General features: G+C 45.0%; 1 protein-coding gene across 1 annotated transcript; it reads left to right on the top strand.

The window, feature by feature from the left end:
* Positions 1-1917: 1917 nt before the first annotated feature.
* Positions 1918-18906, top strand: POGLUT3 (protein O-glucosyltransferase 3). Its single transcript, XM_079973840.1, is given in 13 exon segments — positions 1918-2188; positions 5717-5916; positions 6494-6513; positions 6517-6525; positions 6529-6705; positions 6709-6780; positions 8579-8752; positions 8756-8795; positions 10423-10619; positions 12854-12964; positions 12968-13048; positions 14629-14733; positions 15320-18906. Coding segments are annotated over 13 exon segments (1575 nt in total). The 5' UTR covers positions 1918-1925; the 3' UTR covers positions 15446-18906.
* Positions 18907-19735: the final 829 nt, after the last annotated feature.

The following is a 19735-nucleotide window of genomic DNA, read 5'->3' as shown; positions in this document are numbered from 1 at the left end:
ACCAGAGCACGCCAGGCACTCCTGTCTTCCACTGCCTCCCGCAGTTTGGTCAAACTCATACTGGTAGCTTCGACAACACTGTCCAACTATCTCATCCTCTGTCGTCTCCTTCTCTTTGTGCCCTCAATCTTTCCTAACATCAGGGTCTTTTCCAGGGAGTCTTCTCTTCTCTTGATGTGGCCAAAGTATTGGAGCCTCAGCTTCACGATCTGTCCTTCCAGTGAGCACTCAGGGCTGATTTCCTTAAGAATGGATAGGTTTGATCTTCTTGCAGTCCATGGGACTCTCAAGAGTCTCCTCCAGCACCACACTCTGTGAGGTGAGTGAGGCTGAGAGACTTCAGAGAAGTGTGACTAGCCCAAGGTCACCCAGCAGCTGCATGTGGAGGAGCGGGGAAGCAAACCCGGTTCCCCAGATTACGAGACTACCGCTCTTAACCACTACACCACACAGGAGAAGGCAGTCTCCTGTGGTTAATAATAATAATAATAATAATAGACAAATAACAACTTTTGTGGGCTTATTTACAAAGCTGGCTTAAAAGGAGCAAGATAGGCTGTTTTATTCTTCATGGCCAATACTGGTAATCTCAAAGTCCTGAAAATCTAAAGGGTCGAAGTGTTTCAGCATCCTCACTAGTTACCAAAATGTAATTGAGCAGTGGTGCTGGCACTGAATGACAACTCCCATGCTCTTGGCTTTTAATATAGTATATGTGTGCTTATGCTTATACATATACCTATGCTCTTGGCTTCAATACCAAGCCAGCGTTGTTTCCCCCTCATCCCACCTTCTGCTTTGCTTATCATCGAATTTGAGGAAGAATTCTGGTACACTCCAGACCTTGTTGACGACTGTGAGGCATTTCGGCGAGTTATATAAGAAAGCGGCTTTGCGATTTTTTTAAGTGTAGCAGTTCAATCCAGAGCATAGCTGTCAACGTTTCCCTTTTTTTTAAAGGGAAATTCCCTTATTCCGAATAGGATTCCTCGCAAGAAAAGGGAAAAGCTGACAGCTATGATCCAGAGCTGTACATGCTAATGCAAACCCCTCTTCCTCTATGTGCTGTATTTTTCTCGGGAGAAATTCCGCACGCTTCGGATTGGCAAGTAGCACTCGCCCTGCGTAAATTGATCACATGATGGGGTGCACCACGCAATTTGAATGGCAATGCCCATCAACTTTTTTTTGGGGGGGGGTCCGCCCCCTCAAACATTTTATCGGGGAACCAAAGGGGACTCGGCCCCTAAGAATAGAGACCCGCCTCCCTCCACCGGGATCAATTTGGATTTGTGCCTGGGCGCCGCGCTTTGGAGAGGAAAAAGGATGTTGCCGCCCCTCGTGATCGACCATCACACCTCCCAATCAAATCAAGGCGCTCTATATTTCTCCCCCTCCCCCCAAAAAAGAAGCAGCAAAGTTTGCAAAAACTTCAGAGGGGAACCAGGAGGGGCGTCGGAGTGGACCTTCCCCTCCCTCCCCCCATCGCTTTGTTGTTGTTTAGTCGTTTAGTCGTGTCCGACTCTTCGTGACCCCATGGACCAGAGCACGCCAGGCACTCCTGTCTTCCATTGCCTCCCGCAGCTTGGTCAGACTCATGCTGGTAACCTCGAAAACACTGTCCAGCCATCTCGTCCTCTGTCGCCCCCTTCTCCTTGTGCCCTCAATCTTTCCCAACATCAGGGTCTTCTCCAGGGAGTCTTCTCTTCTCATGAGGTGGCCAAAGTATTGGAGCCTCAGCTTCAGGATCTGTCCTTCCAGTGAGCACTCAGGGCTGATTTCCTTCAGAATGGGTAGGTTTGATCTTCTTGCAGTCCATGGAACTCTCAAGAGTCTCCTCCAGCACCATCATTCAAAAGCTCTCACTTCCATACATCACTACTGGGAAAACCATAGCTTTAACCCCCATCGCTTAGGCCCAGGCAATGCCGCCCACACGTCGAGGCGGCGGGAGGCCCAGGGGCGCGCGCGGCTGTTTGCAAACCGCGCTGCTGCTCGGGGCTGCCGTCTTGTGGGCTTCCCGGCAGAGCTTCTCGGAAGCGGCTGCTGCGGAGCCTCCGCCGGCGGTGAGCGCGGAAAGGAGCCTGGTTTGGGGGCCCGGCTTGCGGGCCGAGGCCACCCTCCCCGTCCGGTATTTCTGGCTGCAGGCGGTCGGCAGCGACGGGCGCAACTTCACGCGCTCCCCGCCCGGGATTGCGCCGCGCGGGCGTCGGAGCAGCTTCTCCTGAGTCTCCTTCTCGGCCGGCCAAGGCGCCTCCGAGCCAGGTTTGGAGACCCGCCTCGCACGGGAGACGCCCAACGCCGCGGCGTCTCTGCTGCCCGACGGGTCCGGCTGCGCCCCGGAAGCCGCGCCTGGCTTTGCAGCCGACGTGTCAAGGACAAGGGGCGGCAGGCCCTCGTGAGGCGGGAGAAGACGGCCAGGCGGGGCGGAAGGGCTGAGCATCTTCATGGAGAGTTTGGAGTTATTAGGATCCCCTGTGCGAAACCGTGGAGAGTTGCTGCTGCCGGTCAGTGTGGGCAGTAGCGAGCTAGGTGGACTAGTAGCCCGGTTTGGCGTCGGGCAGCTTCCTGGGCATTCTTAGCACAGGCTCACATTTAAAAAACAACCGGAAGAACAAGAAGAACCTTTTTCAGTGCTGTGCTAAATTTTTATTTTTTTAATCTACAGTAAGTAAAGGTAAAGGGACCCCTGACCATTAGGTCCAGTTGTGGCCGACTCTGGGGCTGCGGCGCTCATCTCGCTTTGTTGGCCGAGGGAGCCGGCATATAGGGAGGGAGCCGGTCATGTAGCCAGCATGACTAAGCCGCTTCTGGCGAACCAGAGTAGCGCACAGAAATGCCGTTTACCTTCCTGCCAGAGCGGTACCTATTTATCTACTTGCACTTTGACGTGCTTTCGAACTGCTAGGTTGGGAGGAGCAGGGACTGAGCAACGGGAGCTCACCCCATTGCGGGGATTCGAACCGCTGACCTTCTGATTGGCAAGCCCTAGGCTCTGTGGTTTAACCCACAGCGCCACCCGCGTCCCTCAATCTACACAGTGTGTGTGTGTGTTATTTTTGATGTGACACCCAGGCGTCGCCACCATCTCTGCTTGTGGAAGGTAGGCCGAAGTTGCAGGATAGAGGATGCCTGCTCCTGGATCATACTCATTGCAGAGGTTTCATAGGTGCAGTTTGAGTCCAGCGTTGTCATGTTAAAAGCTGTGTGCAAGAGCTGGTCATAGGCATAGAGGTAGCAATGATCCCATTCCCAGATTTAGACTCTTTCATTAGGAAAGGTTTCCTCCCCTTATTTATTTATTATTACATTTACATTTATATTCTGTCTTTCCTACAAGATATTCAAAAAATCCTCCCGCTTTTACTCTTTCCACAGCCTTGTGAGGTAGGCTAGTCTGAGAGATAATGACTGCCCCATGGTTATCATGGCTCAATACAGATTTTAACTTGGGACTCCCTAATCCTAGCTTAATACTCTTAATTTCTACACTGGCTCTACATATGGTAGTAGTAATAATAATAATAATAATAATATTTTATTATTTATACCCCGTCCATCTGGCTGGGTTTCCCCAGCCACTCTGGGCAGCTCCCAACAGAATATTAAAAACACAATAAAAACATCAAACATTAAAAACTTCCCTAAACAGGGCTGCCTTCAGATGTCTTCTAAAAGTCAGATAGTTGTTTATTTCCTTGACATCTGATGGGAGGGTGTTCCACAGGATGGGTGCCACTACTGAGAAGCTGAACATTGCCACCTGCAAACTGCTGGAAATCAAATGTTAAAAAAAGAGATGGCCACAGAGTCTGGCACAAACAGGCTCATGTTGTTCCATGAGTTGGGAGTCCAATAATATCTGAAAGACCACAGATATTTGTTGTCCTTCCCCTCCTTTTCATCTTAAAATAAAGACTCCCCGACACCCAGCTTTGTATGTGAATGATGGATCTATTCCACAATCTAGTATGCTCCTTATCCCTGTTTCTGCCAGCAAGCTTTTCCTGCAAAGTCTGTTTTGGGATCATGGGCCTGGGCAAAGCTATGTTCAGGGTCACAGGGCAGGCGTCATAGTTGACATATATGCGCCAGCAAGTAAGGACGGCAAGAAGAAATTTAAAGGCAAGAAAGAAGGTGGTTGCACAAGAGTGATATACTTTCACACCCTTTCAAATGGAAGTTCAAGGTGAAAATGACAAGCAAGCTAATAGCCTGCCAACATCCTGAGGAGGTAGGATGCATCATCAAAGTGGCGGGAGCAAAACAGGCCCAACTCACCTGCAACAGGGTTTGAGTATATTGCCAGGTCATCCGTAAAATAAGCTGCAGGAGGATATGGTTATTTCTGGTGAGCTGTAAGAAGAGCAGCTCATTTTGTACACTACCAAAAAAATGTGTACGTTAGGTAGGATCGCGCTTTCATTAACTTGGCATTGGAACAACGTGGTTGGCACGCTGTTCTGAAATGGCACACTCGCCAGACTTTTGCACAGATATAAAGTTGACTGAATAGTTGATCAATTTTCATTCTGTCCACAGTGCCAGGATTCAGACTGCTTCGCCTGCAAGCACTCTTAACTCTTCTTCCTATTTCTGTTTGTATTACTTGGCTTTGTTTATGTTGAGATGATAGCATAGCCTAAGGTAGCATCTTCTGTTTTCATCCTTTTTTAAATTGTCAGTTTACATTAAGGGTGATTCACTTGTGATGTGGCTGTATTTGCCAGCCTATATCAAATTATGTGACTTTCCTGCTCTTGCATGGGATCAAAGAATTGCACCCGGCTGTGTTTCCGTAAGGAAGAGTAGCTAATGCTGAGAGACATGAAAACAAGGTTATTAATTCTGCTATTGAAGTGGCATTGTAATTGGAGAGTTTCCGAGTCACAAAATACGATAGAGGTGCCTAAAATTATGCCTGATGTTGAGACAGTGAATAGGGATATGTATAAAAAGTTTTCCCTCTCGTAATACTAAAACTCAGGCGCTTACATTGAAATTGAATGTTAGAAGATGCAGGAGAGACAAAAGAAAGTACTTCTTTACACAGCAGTACTTCTTTACACAGAGCCTAGGACTTGCTGACCGGGGGAGCTCCCATTGCTCGGTCCCTGCTCCTGCCAACCTAACAGTTTGAAAGCACGTCAGAGTGCAAGTAGAGTGCGGGAAGGTAAACAGCATTTCCGTGCGCTGCTCTGTTTCGCCAGAAGCGGCTTCGTCATGCTGGCCACATGACCCAGAAGCTGTATGCCGGCTCCCTCGGTCAGTAAAGCGAGTTGAGCGCCGCAACCCCAGAGTCGGTCACGACTGGACGTAATGGTCAGGGGTCCCTTTACCTTTAGATAAATTGACAGCAGTTAAGTTCATCATTGGTTTCGAACCATGATAGCTTTGTTCTGCTCCTCCATTGTTGGAGAAGGTCCTCTGGTTACCAGTTGCTTGGAATCAAATCGAACGATTTCTGCATAAATCACAATTAGATCCAAAACAGAGATACAAAAAGTTAACAGCAACAACACCCCTCCCCAACAAAACCTCTTAAACAACGCCCTGGCCTAAGAGTCTGTTCAGCAGCCTTGACTTTTGTATCTGGAGTCAGTCAGGGCCCTGCCCTCCCAGGTCAGGTGGGGGGGGGGACCTCACAGCCAAGGTGTTATTAACTTAAAGCAAGTATCGCAGAATGTCTAAAGTCATATCTGTTTTCTTCTTCTTTAGGAAATGCACAATTTGAAGTGAAAATCAAACCCATCTACCCCAAAGAAGTCATTCAGATCCATGTCCCTAAGCTTCTGGATAGGAACGATGGCTCCTTTCTCATGCGATATCGGTTGTACGGAAGTGTCAAGGAAGGCTTAAAGGTGGAGATTCTTTATGGCGGTGCACATGTCGCTGAATCTCCCTATATCCTGAAGGGTAACGTGGTTTAGTTTTTTCTCCTGGATTTCCAGGGCTCTGACCCGCTGGGCATTGCTCAGTTGATCGGCGGGGTAGGGGAGAACACCTGTAAAACCGAACTGGCATGTATGTGTAGTCATCCAAAAACTTAACAGACCTTATGCTGGCAATTAACTGTCTTCAAAAGAAAAGAAGTTCTCTTGGAAATGGCTCCCTTTTTTGCATTGCGGAGATCTGGATAAGAAAGATTGGTTTAAACCAGGGTTTCCCAAACTTGGGTCTCTAGCTGTTTTTGGACTACAACTCCCACCATCCCTAGCTAGCAGGACCAATGGTCAGGGATGATGGGAACTGTAGTCCAAAAACAGCTGAACACTCAAGCTTGGGAAACCTTGGTTTGAACCAAAGGAAAGTCATCTGTACTGGGGCTGATGTGAGTTGTATTCCAAAACAGCTGGAAGGCACAAGGTTGGTAAAGGCTGGTAAAAAACATTGATGCTGGTGCTTATGAGAGTAGATGTATTGGAACACCGTGCAGAAACCCCATCTTGAATTCATGGAATATTTTATAAAGGTCATCCTCTGTCTTTTTCAGGTCCAGTTTATCATGAATATTGAGAATGTCTGTAAGAAGATGCTCAGATTTGGAAGAAAAGTCTTTCATGTCCTTCAGAGCACCCTCAGATTACCGAGGATTTCACTCTGTTTCCCAGCATTGATCTTCAGCGGATGTTTGACGAGGTTCCACCAAGGTTTGCCCAAAAGATGGGAGCCATTGTTCATTATACTGTCATCGGCAATCACATCTAACGCCAGTCCTTGGGGAAGTATACAGACTTCAAAATGTTCTCGGATGAAATGTTGCTGTCACTGGCGAGGAAGGTATATTTCCACAGATACTCGCTTAGTACACAGTGGCCATGTTTGCACATAATGCAAGGATGGCTAACCTGTGGCTCTCGCAGGTGTTCTTGAACTACAATTCCCATCACTCCTGAGCCTTGGCTGGTTGGGGCTGATGGGAATTGTAGCTCAGCAAGTTCTGAAGACCACAGGTTAGCCACCCTGACCCTAAACAATGTTCTTTTTAGCACATTTGCAAGCCTTTGCCTCATATACTCCCATTCTGCCTTCACCTCCTCCCACATAGCTGCATTGTTAACTAAAGCAGAAAGTGCGGTCTTCCAAAGTTGCCCTCCTACCTGCGCAGTAAGAGGGGAGCACACACTCCATCTCATCCATGTTGCACTAAGCCATGGCATAGTGTGGTGTGCAAAATGCAGCAGTATATAACAGACATCCACCAGAGGGGTCTGCACACCAGCAATATCCTTTGATCAGAGTCCTGGTGCTCAGCTACATTAGTAAAAAAAAAGCAATTTGGATGCACTATAAACATGCAACACCAGATGGCGACAGAGAGCAGGAAATTTTAAAATGCAATTTTCCATAGAGATTTTTTTCTTTTGTTAAAACTATCTAATTTCTGACTTATTTATAGCGTTCCCCCCCTGTGTTTAGATCCATCCCAAGGCTCTCAAGTGAGACTTTCTTCCGAGTAGATATGTGTAGAGTTGTGCAGGAAGTCTCAAATTTGCAGGTGCGCTCACCTCTCTCAAGCTTTTCAGTGTGTATTGAGTGATAGCATGCAAGTTGGCAGCTTCAAATAAACAATTTGCCCTATGTTGGGAGCCCCTATCAGCAGAGGGGGAGTAAATCAGATGTGCATCGAAATGTGCTTCCCCATCTATATTGGGATGCACACTTGAATGCACAACCAAAGGTTCCACTGAAAGCATCTCACTCAGATGGACATCCAATTTTGTCTGTGGTTTCTGAACCAGCAAATCACACAGACGAGGATTTTCTATCTCTGGTTGGATTGGGACAAGGTAGGATAGATGGGGCCCAGCTATGAGAACATAGGAAGAGCTCTTCTACTGAGCCAGACCCATTGGTCAGTCTAGTTCAGTATTGTCTACACTGACAGCCAGTAGCTCTTTGGGTGTCAGGCAGGAGACATTACCAGTCCTAACTGGAGACCCTGCAGATGGAACCAGGGACCTTTGATGTAGAAAACAGGTGCTCCAAGTTCATTCATAAAAAAGAGGAAACATTCGGGGGTGGGATGTAACCGAAATAACAACGAAAATGGTAGAACAAAATACAGAGACTAAAACATTTTTTTTTAATAGGGGACCACCAAATTTGGCTTTTTAATCTATAGCAGCTTGTTGATCCATAACACTGGGTTAATTGTTACATCGTGTGGAAGCTAAAGCAACTAGTAGGACAGCATGAAGTACTACTATTACTACTGACTTATTACTTATACACCGCCCATCTGGCCAGGCCTCACCAGCCACTCTGGGTGGCTTCCAACAGTATGTTAAAAACACAGTAAAACATCAAACATTAAAAACTTCCCTAAACAGGGGCTGCCTTCAGGTGTCTTCTAAAAGTCAGATGGTTGTTTATTTCCTTGACATCTGGTGGGAGGTGTTCCACAGAGTGGGCACCACCACCAAGAAGGCCCTCTGCCTGGTTCCCTGTAACCTCACTTCTCACAGTGAGGGAACCACCAGAAGGCCCTCGGAGCTGGACCTCAGTGTCCAGGCTGAACAATGGGGATGGAGACGCTCCTTCAGGTATACTATAAAGGTGTTTTGGCTTGTTTTAGGTTCACCTTCCTGATGTGGAATTTTACCTCAATGTTGCGGATTGGCCTGTTGAGCATCGGAAAGCAAACGACACCCCTGGCCCCCCACCTATCCTTTCCTGGTGTGGCTCTCTGGATTCAGCAGACCTGGTGCTTCCAACCTACGATGTCACCCATTCAACCCTAGAAACTCTGTGAGGCGTCACAAATGACCTCCTGTCTATTCAAGGAAACACAGGTAACATGGGAATCTGTGTGTGGGGTTTTTTCCAGACAGAGATAAGCATGTAAGAAGTGTCTGCTGGATCAGGACATCTGTTCCAGCATTCTGTTCTCACATGGCCAATCAGATGCCAACAGACAGCCCTGTTTAGGGACGTTTTTAATGTTTAATAGGTTATTGTATTTTAATATTCTGTTGGAAGCTGCCCAGAGTGTCTGGGGAAACCCAGCCAGAAGGGTGGGGTATAAATAATAAATTATTATTATTATTATTATTATTATTATTATTACTACTACTACTACTTGAAGCCCCAAAGCAGAGCCTGTGTGCAATAGCATCCCCCACACCTGTGATCCCATAATCTGGCATTCCACGGTGGATAAAAATCAATTTTTAAAAATAAAAATAAAAATCAGAATTAAAAACATTTAAATCAGTTTTTTTTTATTTAAATTGGATTTTTTAAATTTAAATTGGATTTTTAAAATAAAATGCTTTCAGAGAAAAAAATCTTTCTAAAGATAGTTTTCTATTTAAGTTACATTATAGTCCAAAGGGAACGCGGGTGGCGCTGGGGGTAAAACCCCAGCGCCTAGGACTTGCCGATCGTCAGGTCGGCGGTTCGAATCCCCACGACGGGGTGCGCTCCCGCTGCTCGGTCCCAGCGCCTGCCAACCTAGCAGTTCGAAAGCACCCCCGGGTGCAAGTAGATAAATAGGGACCGCTTACTAGCGGGAAGGTAAACGGCGTTTCCGTGTGCTGCGCTGGCTCGCCAGATGCAGCTTGTCACGCTGGCCACGTGACCCGGAAGTGTCTCCGGACAGCGCTGGCCCCCGGCCTCTTAAGTGAGATGGGCGCACAACCCTAGAGTCCGGCAAGACTGGCCCGTAAGGGCAGGGGTACCTTTACCTTTACTATAGTCCAAAGGCTATTCATCAGGAAATAAGGATTTATTTTAAGTTTTTCATGTGTACTAAGTTGTTTTTTTTTAAAAAAAAATGTTTAACCACATCAGTTAACAAACATGGATACATATGCTATAATGTTATTGTTTTAGTTAAATAAATTGTTTAAATTGTTGTTAAGGAAATGATTATTTTGCCCCTTCAAATAAAGTCAAGCAGAAAAGTTGTCCAAGTACAAACAGTTAACTTATTAAACCTCGTAATAATTTCATAATTATCTGTCTAAGTATTTCTAATAGTATAACCAAATCAGTAATTTTTGATATAACTGCAAAAACTACTCTGAATATTTATTATTTCAAAAATGAAACCTTCATCTGGTTGTGCATATTAAGAATCTTACAGACTAGTGATTTAAATCAATTTGATTTAAATCAAATCCACCCTGTGGTATTCAGAGACATAGTGCCTCCCGTAGCAGAGCAAGAATAATATTTTGAACATTGATAATGGGTGGGGGGGTGGCCTCATTGAAGAAAAATAATACTGCTTGCAAATTGTAATCTCTGGAGAAGAAATATTAGGCCTCCCAAGTTGCTTAGGGCATTTTGGTGTGTTGGCTGGAACTGATGGGAGTTGTAGTCCAAAACATCTGGAAAGCACCAGATTGGCAAGGGCTTGGACTTCCAAGATTTCTGTTCTCCCTCCTCCTTTATTCTATCACCCGTTAATTCCAGGACCTGCCTGGGACAACAAAATGGAACAAGGATTCTTCAGAGGTCGAGACAGCCGGGAAGAACGGCTTCAGCTGGTGCAGCTCTCCAGGGAAAACCCAGAACTGCTGGATGCTGGAATAACAGGTTACTACTTCTTCCGAGAAAAGGAGGCGGAATTGGGGAAGGCTCCCTTGATGGGGTTCTTTGACTTCTTTAAGGTATACCGCCTATCTTGCTAACACCGAGAGGAGACAGACAAATGTCCTTGTTTTTCGTTTTCTCTTGAAGCTCTGATTTAAGAGCCAGTTTCAGTGTTAAGGAACATCCTGCCTGGAAACCAGTGCCTCACTTAAACATGCAATATTGCATACTTGGTTTTTTTTAAATAATACTTTTTATTGATTTTAACATATAAATTATAATAAATACCACAAAACTTTATCACTTATACAATCTTTTTGGACTTCCATCAGCGCCTCTGATGATCCACCGTTTTAATCACTTCTTATGCATTTCTTAACTTTATATTACCTTTAAATTTCTTAACTAATCATCCTCCCCCTTATCCATTTTTGCAATAATTCCAATAATACTCCTCACAAAACTTCTTGTAAACCTACAAACATCGTCTGATCTTCACAAATACTTTTCAAATAATCCGTAAATTTACTCCAGTCTTCTGTGAACCTCTGGTCCCGCCGATTTCAAATCCTTCCTGTTAGTTTGTCCAGTTCTGCATAGTCCATTAATTTCGTCCTCCATTCTTCTTTCGTCGGTAATTCTTCTTGCTTTCATTTTTGGGCCAATAATATTCTTGCTGCCGTTGTTGCATATAAAAAGAGCTTACATTCTTTTCTATTTATATCACTCCCTACAATGCCCAGTAAAAATGCTTCTGGTTTCTTTATAAATGTATATTTCAACATTTTTTTCATTTCATTATATATCATCTCCCAGAAGCTTTTTACCTTTTTACATTCCCTCAATATTGCATACTTGTGTGTTTTACTACGAGCGTATACCCATTGCTAATCATTTCCTCCAGCTTGCATGCATCCAAAACACATGCCTGTGTGATCATCACACCTGAGATTGCGTATGTGGGTTGCGATCTGAACCGCAGCAGAGGTAGGAATTTTGGAGACTTTGAAGCAGCCTCCGTTTCAAAATAGACAAAAAAGATAGGGATGGTGATAAGTCATGTTGACGGCATATTGCCACCGGGATCACAGAGTCAGTAGGTCTAGGAATACCAGTTGCTGGAGAGAGGTATTGCTTATGGGCTTTCCATAGACATCTAGTTGGTGACTTTAGAAGCAGGCTGCTGAATTAGATGGTTGTTTGGTCTGCTCGCAGCGGTGCTTTTATGTACCCTTTGAAACATGAGGTGTTTCCTTTATACCACTTCAGGCTTATTTGTACACCCAACACAGTGTACAGTGGTACCTCAGGTTACATACAGTTCAGGTTACATACGCTTCAAGTTACAGACTCTGCCAACCCAGAAATAAATAGTACCTCAGGTTAAGAACTTTGCTTCAGGATGAGAACAGAAATCGTGCTCCGGCGACACGGCAGCAGCAGGAGGCCCCATTAGCTAAAGTGGTGCTTCAGGTTAAGAACAGTTTCACGTTAAGTACGGACCTCCGGAACAAATTAAGTACTTAACCTGAGGTACCACTGTAGTCTATTCTAGCAGGTAATAGCCCTCCAGGATCTTAAACAGAGGTCTTTCCCATTGCCTTCTGCCTGACGCTTTTAACTGAAGATGGTGGGCACTGAACTGTTCACCTTGTGCATGAAAAGGATGTGCTTTTACTACCAAGCTGCAGTTTCCCTTTCCACCCAGGGTCCGACCCACACAACCCCAAGCACTTCCTTGCATATATAGTGGTACCTCGGGTTAAGAACTTAATTCATTCCAGAGGTCCGTTCTTAACCTGAAACTGTTCTTAACCTGAAGCACCACTTTAGCTAATGGGGCCTCCTGCTGCTGCCGCGCCGCTGGAGCACGTTTTCTGTTCGCATTCTGAAGCAAAGTTCTTAACCTGAGGTAATATTTCTGGGTTAGCGGAGTCTGTAACCTGAAGCGTATGTAACCTGAAGAGTATGTAACCTGAGGTACCACTGTACTGGGTCTCCTTTGATGTCAAGTTCTGGTTGTCATTTAACTCATGTTGCATCAGCAGACCCCCAGAGTTTTAGGTAGGGCTTATCCGATGGGTTGCTTGCTGTGGTTTGAAGGAGAGCTCACAAAACCCCCTTGGACATGGCTGGAGTTTCCTATCAGGTACTTCGGATTGCAGCCTCAGGCTGAAAGGTGACCAGAAAACAGATAGGATTTGTTGCTGTTACCCAAACTGTGAAAGGATTTAACTTAGCCAAGGGTGCAGTGCTTGATCCCAATGCATGCTTGGTTCATGCTGCTTTCCTCCTCCTCCTCTCCCCTCAGTACAAATACCAAGTGAGTATAGATGGCACAGTTGCAGGCTACTGGTTTCCCTACCTCATGCTGGGGGACAGCCTTGTGATCAAGCAGGCTTCGCAGTACTACGAGCACTTCTAGAAGGAGCTGGCGCCGTGGACCCACTACGTTCCCGTTAAAAGAAACCTGGAAGACTTGCTGGAAAGAATAAAGTGGGCCAAGGTAATCATCCTTGCCGCAGAAGAAAAACTGGGTACAGTGGTAACTCAGGTTACATACGCTTCAGGTTACATACGCTTCAGGTTACAGACTCCGCTAACCCAGAAATAGTGCTTCAGGTTAAGAACTTTGCTTCAGGATAAGAACAGAAATTGGGCTCCAGTGGCACAGCAGCAGCAGGAGGCCCCATTGGCTAAAATGATGCTTCAGGTTAAGAACAGTTTCAGGTTAAGAACAGACCTCTGGAACGAATTAAATACTTAACCTGAGGTACCACTGTATTATAAATTGCAGCACCATTTCCCAGCTGTAGTCTGTTTTAAAGAAAACATGAGGATAGATAAGCCATGTTCCTGCTATCCTTATAGGAACAACAACAACAACAACAATAATAATAATTTTTTATTTATACCCCGCCCTCCCTGGCCAGAGCTGGGCTCAGGGCGGCTAACACCAGTAAAATTACAATAAAAACATAATAGGGGGAAAAGGGGGGGGGACCAATTTAAAATACGGGTTAAAATACAATTTAAAAAGCATCCTCATTTTAATAGTAGCCCGTTTGCATCAGCACCTAAGCTCAGCAGCTTTCAGCTTCTCCGGATGTGATAGGATGAGCGTCCAGCAGAAGTTATAGTTTGGTTCTCATAGCTTTGAAAACCTCCCTATGTTGGAATCACAAGCCACAGCTGGCAAGTTGTAACTGCCAGCCCACGGTGGAGTGTGTTCAGACTCCTTGTGGTTTAGGTTGGAACTGAGAACTAAATAGATGAAGAGACAAGTGTAGTTGTTTAAAAAATACCAACCTTCCAAAAGTTCTAATCTGGAGAAGAGGGAGGAAAACACTAGGAACTTTGAAACATAGCCCCAGAACTGCAAAGTACAAATTTGCAATTGTGTTCTTCTGTATCTTCAATCTAAGCCGCATTTCCTTGTATTAACAGGGATGGGTCTATTCTTCAGCTCCGCGGCACATAAATGCGTAATGATTATATGGGTGGAAGAAGACAATTACTGCTCTGTGTTCTGAGTAACCAAATCCGTGTGAGAGATGTCAAACCTGTCTGTACACTTAGCTGTTGCTTGGGCAATAAGGGTAGCTTTCCTGAAATTAAGAAATCCCTCTCTCTAACTGTGCCAGGCTGCTACTGCTGCTTGGGGGAGGATGATATCATTAAAGCTTTAGATAAAGTGTGGGTAAAAGTATGAAAAGACTGGAATTAACTTTGGAGGTTCTTTCTTTGTGTAAGCGTGTACAATACAGTAGTTGTCCATAGCTTAGCATTTCTGCAGCTGCTGAAAATCTGAGCGCTCCTTCTTGCTGAACACAATCGCATAAGACTCCTTAGTTGCTCTGATTTATTATTATGGGGTATTTATATCCTACCTTACTAACGGAAGTTCTCAAGGTGGCTTAGGATAGGATAGGATAGGATAGGATAGGATAGGATAGAATAGAATAGAATAGAATAGAATAGAATAGAATAGAATAGAATAGACAGTTACAATACAGTAGTTACTACAACAGCTGAGTCTCCTGGCCAAGTATTGATGCTTGAACACAGTTTGTTTCTAATCCTTAGGAAAATGATGAAGAAGTCAGAAAAATTGCCAAGGAAGGGCCGGCAGCTGCAAGAGAACTACTGCAGCCTCATCGGTTTTATTGCTACTATTTCAAAGTGTTCCAGGTTAGTCCGGATTTCAGTCTATGCTTATGCTGTTCCAAACCATACCGTCCACTCTCTCATGAAACTTGACCATGGTGGTCTTAAAATGGTCTGGTTTCACAGCAAACCAGGATCTGGAACCATGGTTTGCTCCTGCCTCACTAACCATAGTTTATACCAGGGACAGGCCACATATCCTGCTGAGAGGTGGTTGAGGAGCCAGGCACACATGTGTAATCACACAATCATTTCTCTCGCTAAATTTAAGTTGTACAATGAAAGTGGATTTGACCCCCTTGCAGCACAAGAAATCCACTTCCAGGAATTTTGGGGGACTTCTTGCAGTAGGGAAAGTGATAAGAAAATGCTTCGGAAAGTGCAGGATAACCTTTGCTTGACAAAACATTGTATAAACTGCCTGCAAAAAATAAATCAGAATGAAAACTCATTAAGGAGTGATGTTGTATAATGTCCCCACAAACGTTTAAGCTCAATAAACAGGGTAAACATGCTGGAAATGACCAGGGTTGTGAAAGGGAGAGATGTTTTTGTTTTGAATAGTCTGCTGTTGTTTCAGTTTCTTTCCAACCTGTTTTACATATTTCAGAAATATGCTGAACGCCAAGCTGGTAGACCTGAAATACGAGATGGGATGGAATTTGTACCTCAGCCTGATGACAGGACTTCAGTCTGCAGCTGCCACAGGAAAAAGCCTTTAAAGGAAGAGTTATAAGTAACCCTGCCAAATGAGATCAAATATATAGCCTGTTGCAAGAATGAGGCAGGACCTAAAATCACATTTAACACTGTGGAATGTGGAACTAGCTTGTTAATGGAGAAATATTCACAATTCAGTCCTACAGCGTCTGTTCAGAAGTAAGCACCATTCAGTTTGATGGGGCTTGCTTTTCGCTAAGTGTGTGTTGGAGTGTTGTCTTGGATACCTTCCTTTGCTCTCTGTTTCCTCTACAAGTTGCCATGTGTGCCTTTTAAAAATCTGAACAGGGAATATATAATGGTGAGGAAAGCTCTCAGACAGACTGTGTCCTTCCCTTGTATGAAGTGTTTATGGGGCTAGTTTTCTAGATAACTTTCAAAGCACTCCACATAATTTGTCTCCTTGATCCTCGCATCAGCCAGTTAAGGTAGGTCAGTGTTAGTTACTGTGTAATACAACTAAGGCTTGAGGGCACCCTAGATTATCAGCGAGTTTACACCTAGAGTGTGATTATGAACAGGGTCTCCGCAGTTCACACATCCTCCCTTAGCGACTTTACCAGCTGTCTTGCCATAGATGCTTAATTTTTATTAACGATGGGGAGAAATTGGTCTGTTTCTTTATATTCCTTGTCTAAATCGGATCCTAAATCGGACTGAAACTTTTAAGAGCAGTTCTGCACATTGTATAGAATGAAGTGGTAGAATAATGGGCTGTTTTGTTAATTATTTGTTGGGTTTAGATACCACCCTTCCTCCCAAAGGGAGCCTAGGGCAGCATTACCAGGTGCATTGGTGTTTGGGGGGGGTGTACCACATTTCCCCATGTAAAAACAGAATAACTCCCTCATTCAAATATAGCTTCAGCTACGAATTCTTTAAGCAGCTACTAACCCTGAGTCTCAATTCCCATCTGAATTGGTGGCTTTGCATGTAAAAAGGTCATAGGTTCAGTCCCAAATTAACATAGCAGGGCTTGAGCAAGACTTTAACCTAGACTTGGGATAGCTGTTAGCTGATTTTTAGCATAATCCAGGGATAGATAGCCTGTTCCCCTCCTGATGTTGTTGGGGACCAACTCCCATTATATCTGATAATCAGCCATGCTGGATGAAGGCTCGTGGGAGTTGGGAATCCAACAGTGGAAGACCACAGGTTCCTCATCCCTGATACAGTCAGTGCTGAGCCTGAATAATTGATCTAATGCTGTAAGGCAACTTGTTCTGAAGGAGCATCTCCACCCCCATTGTTCAGCCCCAGACACTGAGATCTAGCTCGGAGGGCCTTCTGGTGGTTCCCTCACTGTGAGAAGTAAGGTCACAGGGACCCAGGCAGTGGGCCTTCTCAGTAGTCGTGCCCGCCATGTGGAATGCCTTCCTGTCAAATGTCAAGGAAATAAACATCTGTCTGACTTTTAGAAGACATCTGAAGGCAGCCCTGTACAGGGAAGTTAATTGTTGATGTTTTGTTGTTTTAATTGTTTATTTTTGGGGAGACGCCCAGAGTGGCTGGGGAAACCCAGTCAGAGGGGTGGCAAATAAAGAATAAATAATGATTACTATTATTCTTTGTAGGAAGTATACAGAGGGGACACTCACCTCCCCTGAATTTCTTACCATTCTAACCTGTGGCGTGTTTTCCAGGCCATTTAGACAAATGAAATGTAGGTGCGCCATAAGCGGCCTTGCAGACAGGTGAACTCTTAATGTTGCTGAGCAAGTGTTGTACATGTATGAATCTGTCAATGGAGTTAGTGTTGTTATCATTCATACAAGTCGCATCTTGTATTTCAGAATAGGCACCTACCAAAAAGTTGCCTCCCGGATCTTTAAATTAGGTCACTGTGTAAAAGCACTGGAGTATCTTTTGAAGTTGCTGTGTAACAAGACTCTACCCCCCACCCCCCATTAACAGGAAAGGAAAGCTTGCGTAAATCTGCCAACGGAGCTCTGTCGTGGAATTGAACCACATCACCTATGAAGTTAACTGTTCATAATTCCCTACTACCAGAAAGGTTTTGCTTGGGGTATCATTTAATCAAACTATGTGCTGAACCTAAAAAAGAAGAAGAACCTTAAGTTGATGGAAGGCAAATATTGGGTAGTATCTCTTCAAGGTGCACAGAAAATATGTATACAGTGGTACCTCGGGTTACATACGCTTCAGGTTACAGACTCTGCTAACCCAGAAATAGTGCCTCAGGTTAAGAACTTTGCTTCAGGATGAGAACAGAGATTGTGCTCCGGCGGCGCGGCAGCAGCAGGAGATCCCATTAGCTAAAGTGGTGCTTCAGGTTAAGAACAGTTTCAGGTTAAGAACGGACCTCCGCAACGAATTAAGTACTTAACCCGAGGTACCACTGTAGTGAGAATCAGGCAAGCACAGACCTTCCCCAGCTTTCTAGAGCAAACCTTAATTCATATTTATCAATCCACCACAAAGCCCCGTTTGTCACACACAGAGCCAATGAACTGGTTTGAGATTAATCCTAGTCCTTGATGGTATTGGCTACATTTGGTTATAGTTTTATTTTACACCAGGGATAGGGTGAACCTGTGGCCCTCCAGATGTTTTTGTACTCTCAGCTCCCATCAGGCTCAGAATACATGGCCAGTGGTCAGTGATATCGGGAGTTAGTCTCCAAAACTTCTGAAGAGCACCATCGTCAGGTTCATCATCTCCAATATACACCATGCCCAGATTTATAAACGAACTCCTTTTTGTAAGCAGCGGGTGACTCTGGTAAAGTGCTGTTTTGGTGACACTTTCATCTGGATTCCAGATGCCCAAAGCCAAAAATTAAATTAGGGGAGCTGCTTTATTTAAAAGGTGCTGAAATCATACTCAGCAAATAATCCTGTGGATGGAGGTTTGAGGAGAAAATGAATCATAGCTGCAGTCCAGCCCAATATTATGTTCTGTGCAATCCTCTACACATCTACTCAGAAGCAAGTCCCACAGAGTTCAGCAGGGTTGAAATCCACACACAAGTGCTGCAGCTCTTTAAAACAGCACATAAGCCTGGATGTAAGCCTCACTAAACTACTTGCAAAGGATTGGGCTGCATGTCCCATTGATTCCAATGAGAAAATGTAACATGTTTTACAATGCAATCCTATTCACATTCACCATGTTTTTTTTGTTGCTGACCTAATACGGCATTAGCCAAATCTACAACATCAGCAATAGGATCCGTAAATCAGGGTTGGTTGTTTTAAAGCAACATGGACTTATTTCAAACAACTGCTTTTGTTTATGGTGTTATTACTAACCATGATAGTTTACATTCCTTACTTATTTATAGCATTCAGTCCGTTTATGACTGATTCAAAGGTCCTTCAGATCTGTATAGCAAATCAAGATCTTCATCTAAAACTTCAGCTTTTTCTGATTACTTGAGTTTATGTTTCTGGTTTCCCATTCTTGAAAAATTTGGATTCTCTGGAATAATCATGTGGAAGAGTGTTTTTCAACCTACGCTGCAGTTTTGTTCCTTGTGTTTCGTAAAAGGGCACTACCGCAGTATGAAGCACGGGGCAGAAAGCAGGAGCCCTGCCTACAAGCCTCGCCTTGAGCAGGCCTGCGCCGCTTGTGACTCACCAAGCCAAACAGAACACGCCAGACATGTATTGTTGGTGTCTAGTTCCTTACGAATTCTTAGTTCCTACGAATTCTTTAAGCAGCTACTAACCCTGAGTCTCAATTCCCATCTGAATTGGTGGCTTTGCATGTAAAAAGGTCATAGGTTCAGGTGGCGCTGTGGGTTAAAGCCTCAGCGCCTAGGGCTTGCCGATCGAAAGGTCGGCGGTTCGAATCCCCACGACGGGGTGCGCTCCCGCTGCTCGGTCCCAGCGCCTGCCAACCTAGCAGTTCGAAAGCACCTCCGGGTGCAAGTAGATAAATAGGGACCGCTTACCAGCGGGAAGGTAAACGGCGTTTCCGTGTGCGGCTCTGGCTCGCCAGAGCAGCGATGTCACGCTGGCCACGTGACCCGGAAGTGTCTCTGGACAGCGCTGGCCCCTGGCCTCATAAGTGAGATGGGCGCACAACCCCAGAGTCTGTCAAGACTGGCCCGTACGGCCAGGGGTACCTTTACCTTTACCTTTTAGTTCCTTGACAGCCCCATTTTTGTACTCTGTGATCTATGTAGTAAACTAGGGGGCGCCTGTAGGCACCGGTGTAGCTGCCAGTGCCTTTCATGGTGTCTGCAAGAGTCAGCAAATCTCTTCTCCAGAATCCACAATGACGGAGAGGCTGTTTGCAACTAATAAAACAGAACAAACCCACCACCAACACACTGTTATTG

This window comes from Podarcis cretensis (assembly GCF_951804945.1).
Source record: "Podarcis cretensis genome assembly, chromosome: 4".
Lineage (NCBI taxonomy): Eukaryota > Metazoa > Chordata > Lepidosauria > Squamata > Lacertidae > Podarcis > Podarcis cretensis.
The sequence above is the reverse complement of the archived record's forward strand: the minus strand, read 5'-3'. Positions and strand labels throughout refer to the sequence as shown.